Source organism: Lipotes vexillifer, unplaced genomic scaffold (genome assembly GCF_000442215.2).
Source record: "Lipotes vexillifer unplaced genomic scaffold, Lipotes_vexillifer_v1.1 scaffold911, whole genome shotgun sequence".
Lineage (NCBI taxonomy): Eukaryota > Metazoa > Chordata > Mammalia > Artiodactyla > Lipotidae > Lipotes > Lipotes vexillifer.
The window spans coordinates 1,820,419-1,828,871 of record NW_006781377.1 but is presented as its reverse complement, the minus strand read 5'-3'; the positions used below and the strand labels follow the sequence as shown (position 1 = coordinate 1,828,871).

At 38.7% G+C, this 8,453-nt stretch overlaps 1 protein-coding gene across 1 annotated transcript; it reads left to right on the top strand.

Moving 5' to 3' along the window:
- The first annotated feature begins 3,957 nt into the window (after positions 1-3,957).
- Positions 3,958-4,687, top strand: CUNH12orf60 (chromosome unknown C12orf60 homolog). The gene is given in 2 exon segments (XM_007472355.1): positions 3,958-4,370; positions 4,372-4,687. Coding segments are annotated over 2 exon segments (729 nt in total).
- Positions 4,688-8,453: the final 3,766 nt, after the last annotated feature.

Genomic DNA, 8,453 nt, shown 5'->3' with positions numbered 1-8,453 from the left:
GTTGTTGGGGAGTATTGCTGCAGTGCTTTTTCATCTGGTTTCAACTGGATGTTTCTAATGGAATGTGATGACTTACAGGCTTTGCTAGTCTCTGCTGGGTCCCTCTGCCTGTCTGGTTCATCGACTGTTTCTGCATGGTTTAGTTCTCAGAATTCTTTTATTTTCTATATTAATATAAAATTGGGATATATTAAGTAATATTAATTATAAGTAATTAGTAGTGCAATGGTAAAACATTAAAATTTTTGTTCTTTAATGGACTTTTTTGTTGTTGAAAAGTGCTATCCAACTGAGCTAATTCAATTCAGTAGAAAAGATGCCTCTTTGATTGAAGCTCTCAGATTTTGGGTTCCCATCATGTCAACTTTTCCAGATATTAAACTTCCTTTAGCTTCTGTTGCATTTTGTACCTGTTGCTGATTGATCTAAGTTCTCAGGAGATATAGATACAGATATTTTCAGCCAAATGTGGTTTCTTTTGTGTGTGCTCTTCTTTCCTGGCTGGAAGTTCTGCTCTTTATCACTATCTCTCTTGTTATCTTGGTTAATTGTCTTGACAATGTAAAAACCTTAAAGATCAACTTGACTCCTTTCCCTTAAAGCTTAGATCAGAGTCTCCCATGCTTCTTTCTCTAGATTCTGTCCTAATCCCCACTGATTCCTCTACAGCAAAGACACATCAGAAGCAAGAAAATCACTCAGCCTCAGTATAACTTACAGGAAAGACCAGGGGCTTTAGAATTGTACAGTCCCTATTTTGTGTACCCAGAGTACCCCTTACGAGCCATGTAACCCTGGGAAAGTAATTTAATCTCTCTACTTTTTTTCATAGATGTCATGTGAGTACTAGTTTGTAATTTATGGATTGGCATAAAAGGACTATGAGATAATAAATGTAAAATACTTGGCACAGTGCCTGTTTTATGGCAAAAACTTACTACATGATAGCTATTCTTATGTTAACAACAAAAGTTCCTGTTGTTATTGAGTGGGTAGAGGATTGGGAACCAAGATGCCAGCTAGGAGACTTGGATTGTAAAATCTAAAGGTGCTGCCCTATAATTCTAAAGAAGGACCAAGTGGGGTAGTAGTTTACTTTTGTCCCTCTGGGTCATTTTGCATTTGACATAGCCTAGGGACCCACCATGTAGGAACATGGGAAAAAAGGGAAAAAACTATTGTGTCCAGGGTAGCCAAAGTATGTATGTATGGATAAGTAGGATTTCAATAAATGTGTAAGGAGGTGGGGTATGAAGGAGATGATGCAGGTGAAGGGAAAACTGTGAACAAAAAACTGTGGAGCATTTTCAGGGAACAAAATTAATCCACTATGATGGTGGCACAGAGTATATGTGGGAGCAGTGAAGGGAAGGCAAGTAGTGGAAAGTTGAGAGCAGTTTGTTGATGGCCTTAGATGCTAGGAAATTGTATTTTATTCTCTAGGCAATACTGAACCATCGAAGGTTTTTGGTTATGGGATAATATTAGGAGGTTTGGATTTCAGAAAAGTCAGTTTATACAAACTGGATTAGTGGGTATGGACAATAAAACATGGGTTACCAACTCCAATGCCTATAGTAACTGGACAAGATATGTAAGTAATTGAAACACTTAGTGTAAGACAATAGGATATAGAGGGTGAATGTCTAGTCTAAAGGAGACAACCTCAGCTCTAGGAAATTTCTCCAACTCAGAAAAAGGACTTAATGCTGCCAGTTAATTTCATTTTTTCAATAATCAGTAGAAATTCAGATTTCTATGTTTCAATTTTTAAATTTACAACTGATAAAAATTTTGAAAATACACTGTGGTAGGTCAAACAAAACATATCTGCTGGTTAGATTTTGCCTGTGGATTGCCAGTTTGTGACTCCTTGACAAAAATATTGAGATAAAATGTGAGACCATTAAAGTTGTCTAGATGAGAGTTAACTGGAGTAGTAGTTATGGGAATGGAAGGGAGGGGATGGATTGAAATAAGTTCAAAGGGAGTTAACAAATTTTAGGGACTGATTTAATATGGGGAAGAGAAAAGGAAAAGGGATTTGAGCCTCAATAATGAGGCAAAGATTAAGAGGAGAAAGTGTTTTCTGAGGAGATGAGAGCAGTTTTCGATAATTGTATGGCATATACTGGTGCAGTCACTACGTGGAGATGACCAAAGGTAGTTGGAAATGTAGATCTGGAGATCGGGAGAATTGCTGAACCTACGCCATGAAGTTTAGGAGTCATCTGCATACAGATGGCATTTGTAGTTATGGGATCTTGAAGGGAGAAAGTGTACAATATAAGGGGGGCCAAAAACACAGCCTTGCGGCGCTTAGGAGACTGGAAAGGCATTGGTGGTATAAGGAAGAGAAACCTATAAAATAAATATATGCTTAGAGAGGATATAGAAGGACCAGAGTTATACAGCATCATGGAGCCCTCAAGAGGAAAACATCTTGAAGTAGGAAGAGGTATTCAGCAATTTTAATAATGCAGAGAACACAAGATGGTTAAGGCCTGGAAATAGGCCAAGAGATTTGATAATTAGAAGTTATTGATGCCCTACAGGAAAATAGTGAGGGATAGAATAAATTACAATGATGTAAAGAATCTCTCTCTTGAGAAATTTGAGAATTAAAGGAAGGAGTGAGATGGAATCATTACTTGAAGAGAAATCAGAGTCAAACTTTTTTTTTAAACTGAATAGGGCAGTTGTTTTTGTTTTTGTTTCTGTTTTTTGCTGCGCCATGTGGCTTGTAGGATCTCAATTCTCTGACCAGGGATTGAACACAGGCCACAGCAGTGAAAGCCTGGAATGCTAACCAACTGAATAGGGAACTGAGTATGTTCGTAGTTAAAGGAGAAGGAAAAATGAGGAGGGAGTGATGGAGGATGCAAGATGTATTAGTCAGCTTGGGCTGCCATAACAAAATACCATAGACTGGGGGCTTGGACAGCAGAAGTTTTATTTTCTTACAGCTCTGGAGTCTGGGAAATATAAGATCAAAGTACCAGCCCATTCAGTTTTTTGTGAGGGCTCTCTTCCTGATTTGCAGGCAGTCACCTTCTTGCTGCATCCTCACAAGGTGGAGAGAGTGAGGGAGGGAGCTCTCTGGTGTCTCCTCTTACAAGGACACTAATCCTATGGTACAAGAGCCCTGCCCTTATTACTTCATTAACCTTAATTACCTCCTAAAGGACCTATCTCCAATTACAGTCATACTGGAAATCAGGGTGTCAACACATGAATTTTGGGAGGACTTCAGTTCACAGCACAAGAGAAAAGGGGAGATGATTGATAGAGCAGAATTCTAGAAGAAATACCAAAAGAGGATTGTGAACATTGGTTAGAGACATTAACATTTTTCTCTATTGCAGAAGAAGACGAGTTGTAATGAAAGTACAGAAAGGACAGGACAGACATTGGGAGTTTGTATTAGATGGCCTTGATCTTCTTTGGAATATTGCATTCTCTACCTCCTCAGTCTGCTGTTATCCACCTTTCAGAGTTACTTGATAGTTTATATATTCTGTCCGTGATTTTTAGTTGTCATCAGTAGGAAAGATTGGATGGAGTGTGCTTGCTCTTTCTTAACTGAAACCAGAGCCCCTCTATGTAATTTTTAATGTTTTATCCAATCTTTTTCACTAGATTGGATGGGTATTGAGGGTAATACCTGCGAATACTGTCATTCCATATGTCAGCATATCCAATTCAGGATCTAGCATGCAATATTTGATATGTGGTTTAAATTCAATGAACTGCCCCGATTCTACTCTGTTTTAATTATTTTTTATTAAAGCACAAGATCATTTCTGTTTTGAAGCTTGTATAGCTTTCCAACCTTTGATAAGAGTTATTCTCATATTCAGATTATACTTTCAGTCTCTTTATGGTTGACAAATATACTTTTAGTTTTCATTTGGATTACTACTTGTTTTACAGTGCTGAAACATTTCTTCTGAAGAAATGTCTTCAGGGTCAGAAAAGGATAAAGAGAGGCTCATTCAAGCTGCCAAAACGTTCTTCTTTCACATGCACGATCTTGCTTCCTTCACAAATGCACTCACCGAATTGTTTAACAGCAGTATGAACACTCAGATCTTCTTGGTGGCTGTGAAAGAAGATGGTAATGTTAAGGATGTCTTTGAACAGATGCTCAAAACTTTTAAGGAGATGCAATCTGCAGTGGTGGCAAAGCAGGACAGAATGCAAAGTGAACCTTTATGTTCCAAGATTGCAACAGCTATGTGCTCTATGCTTGAGAAGAGTAGCAGTGTAAAGGAGTTGCAACAGTCAGCCAAAGAAATGTTCAAAAATGTCCATACACCAGTCATTGCTTCTGTGCTGAATAATGGTAACATCCTTGAGAGTCTGGAATCTTCTTTCACTCTTGATGAAATATCCCATCATGAATCTTCAGTTAAGTGACGTCTATATAAAAGACACCAAAGAGCAATCAGACGATACCACATCTGAGAAAAGCCCAAGTCCTGGTCCATCCAAAGCCACTACAATAGACACCTTGAAAAAGTTGCAGGATGCACTAAACACTGAGAATGCCAAGGATACCATCGAGTTAGCTGCAGATCAGATGGAGCAAATTGTCAGAACCATGGGACCAATCTTAGAGATCCTCCAAAAAGCCATAAAAACTATGGAAACCAAGTTTTCTGTGTTTAAGAAAACCAAGGACTAGTAGGAGTGCAACAGTAGTGCTCATTTCTGTCAGAAAACCAATTCAAATCCTGTGAGATTTTATAGTACTTTCTAAGACCTTGGATGCCAGACATGTGGTCTGTTGGGACATGAGTTTGAAGAATAGTCACCTGGCAGACCATTTTCCTCAAGTTTTGCTTTATTCAAATAAAAATAAATAGTCAAAGAAACCCTGCTTGAAATGGCAGTTACTGAAAAGAATATATTGTTCAAAAATATCAAGTATGGTATTATATTTGAGGATGTTTCTAAACATTGTATTTCATCTTAAAGCATAATTGAAATAACCCTCAACTAATTCCCACTCTTAGTAATTCTATTTCTAGTTCCTACAGTGTGAGTTCCAGGTAAATGTATACAGTATCACTAAATAATCTGGTTCAGGCCTGGGAAACAAAACTTCTGCATTTTTGTCACTCATGTACCAATTTCTGTACACTTCAGTGGCTTGCCTATCATAAGCCATCACTAAATACTTTTGATATGATTTATCCAGAAGTAAATAAGAATAATGATGAGGAGTAATAGCATTTTCTTGCCTATGTGAATAAGACCAGAGCAGATGAGTTATTCTTTGTCTCCTACTGAAGTCTCATGATTAGGAGATAACAGAGGTTGAAAAATGGAAAAGCTCTAACATTTTACACAAAAAAAGACCTAGTGCTTGTTACTTGACTGTAATAGAAGTAGGATTTCTGAGATGTGCTTGTATTGGGGAAAAATGTTAGACAAATCCATTTGCCTACCAAAAAAGTCTTGAGCTCTCATGAACTGCAAATGAGTATATGCTCTCAAGATTGCCGTATTTCAAAAACAACCCAATCAAAACATGGGTGGAAGACCTAAATAGACATTTCTCCAAAGAAGACATACAGATGGCCAAGAGGTACATGAAAAGTTGCTCAACATCACTAATTATTAGAGAAATGCAAATCAAAACTACAATGAGGTATCACCTCACACTGGTCAGAATGGCCATCATAAAAAACCTACAAACAATAAATGCTGGAGAGGGTGTGGAGAAAAGGGAACCCTCTTACACTGTTGATGGGAATGTAAATTGATACAGCCACTGGGCAGAACAGTATGGCGGTTCCTTAAAAAACTAAAAATAGAACTACCATCTGACCCAGCAATCCCACTACTGGACATATACCCTGAGAACACCATAATTTAAAAAGACACATGTACCCCAATGTTCACTGCAGCACTACTTACAATAGCCAGGATGTGGAAACAACCTAAGTGTCCATCAACAGATGAATGGATAAAGAAGATGTGGCACACATATACAATGGAATATTACTCAGCCATCAAAAGGAACGAAATTGGGTCATTCAAAGAGATGTGATGGACCTAGAATCTGTCATAGAGTGAAGTAAGTCAGAGAAAAACAAATATCGTATCATTAACACATATATGTGGAATCTAGAAAATGGTACAAATGAACCTATTTGCAGGGCAGGAATAGAGACACAGACATAGAGAACAGATGGGTGGACACAGGAGGGAAGGGAAGGGTGGGATGAATTGGGAGATTAGGATTGACATATATACACTACCATGTGTAAAATAGATAGCTAGTGGGAACCTGCTGTATAGCACAGGGACCTCAGCTCGGTGCTCTGTGATGATCTAGATGGGTGGGATGGGGTGGGGAGGGAGGTGCAAGAGGGAGGGGATATATGTATACATATAGCTGATTCATTTCATTGTACAGCAGAAACTAACACAACATTGTAAAGTGATTATACTCCAGTTAAAAAAAAGGATTGCGATATTTCACATGATACCTAATAGAAACTTTGTTAAGAACAAGAAAGACAATTAATAACTCTAGTTTTATTTTTTTCTCTTTAAGAAGTATGGAATTTACTACTTACTTTAAAACTAGTTAACTCTAGGGGGCTTCCTTGGGCTTCCCTGGTGGCGCAGTGGTTGAGAGTCCGCCTACCGATGCTAGCAGACGCGGGTTCGTGCCCCGGTCCGGAAAGATTCCACATGTCGCAATGTGTCTGGGCCCGTGAACCATGGCCGCTGAGGCTGTGCGTCTGAGAGCCTGTGCTCCCCAACGGAGGAGGCCATAACAGTGAGAGGCCCGCGTACCGCAAAAAAAAAACCTAGTTAACTGTAGTTTTCTATTGGAATTTTCCTTTCTGAGAATACCTAAGATTTTTTCCTCAATTAAACATTTCTTTTTTTGCGGTACGCGGGCCTCTCACTATTGTGACCTCTCCCGCTGCGCAGCACAGGCTCCGAACGCGCAGGCTCAGCGACCATGGCTCACAGGCCCAGCCGCTCCGCGGAATGTGGAATCTTCCCGAACCGGGGCACGAACCCGGGTCGCCTAGCATCGGCAGGCGGATTCTCCACCACTGCGCCACCAGAGAAACTCTAAACATTTTTTGTTAAAAAATTTAAATCCTATTTTCTCTTAAAAAAATGCTTGCTTCTTATCTAAATCTCAGAGGATCTAAGTAGCCTGGACTTTCAGAATTCAAAGGTATGGAACTAGCTCTCACCTTCACCCCATTTAGCCCAATTAGTAGGGTCTTTAGAGACCTAGCAATCCCCCATCACCCCACTTACCTTGTCTACTACCTGAAAGAAGAGTCGGAGAACATCCCCAGCTGTGAAGTTCGATGATTTATACTTCTTTTTAACTGTTTGCACATAATGGGAACTCAATATATCTTTGATATTTCCTTGATAATTAGATTTTTTTCTCCTTTATCTCCACATACATACACTTGTTTTCCTAACAAATGTGCTTAAATTTGTGATGAAGGCTTAAAATCTAATTTGCCATAAAGTCCTCTGTGAATTAACATATGAGTTTAAATTCTAACTTTTGTAATATTATAGAAGAAACCTGTGTGCAACACTGGCAGTGAATGAGATTCCACTAACATCTTTCATTAACTTTTCCTTTTGTTTCTTGGGTTTCTACATTGGTTTGGTCTTGAATGCTGATAAAAATCTCTAAAAAAAAATTTTAAAATAATAAAATTGCTTAACATCAGGGAAAAAAAATCCCTAAAGAAATTTCACACCTTTAGTATGCCTCTGGGGCTCAACACTTTCTCATTTGATGAATTTGTCCTTTGCTTTCTAACTCAAGAGTCTCTGATTTGTTCCTAATATTTAGGATCATTAAATAAAAAATAAGGGAAAATCATTGTATTCATCATAACACTCCTTCAATTGTTTGAGACAGAAAATTTAATTCAAATTATTGAAGCAAAAATATAATTTATTGATTTATGTAATGAAAAAGCCCATGGTATCCAGTTTCAGGCACAGCTGGATTTAGGGGCACATAGACTCTCACCAAGATTCACTTTCTTTTCATTTCTCAGCTCTTCTTTCATTGTGTTAGCTCCATTCTCAGGAAGATAGGGGCTCTCTTCTCAGTGGCAAGATAGCTGCTAGCGATTCGAGGCTCATATTCTGCTTTCACTATTCTCCACTCGAAATAAAAAATGGCCCCCACCCCACTCCCAGCCCCAATTCTAATAAAGTACCCTGATTATGTCTCATAGGCTCAGACTGAGTCATTTTCTATCCAACATGAATCTCTGTATCCATGGAGAAGAAATATACCTACAGGTCTACCCATAGGCAGTGGACAGAGCCAGCTCTGAATCAGTTGATAGCTGGGCGGAATGATTCTCTATGGGGATTCAGGGTGCCCTGACTGGAATAAAGCAAAAGGGTACAGGGAAGGCAAAAACCACAACGTTTTT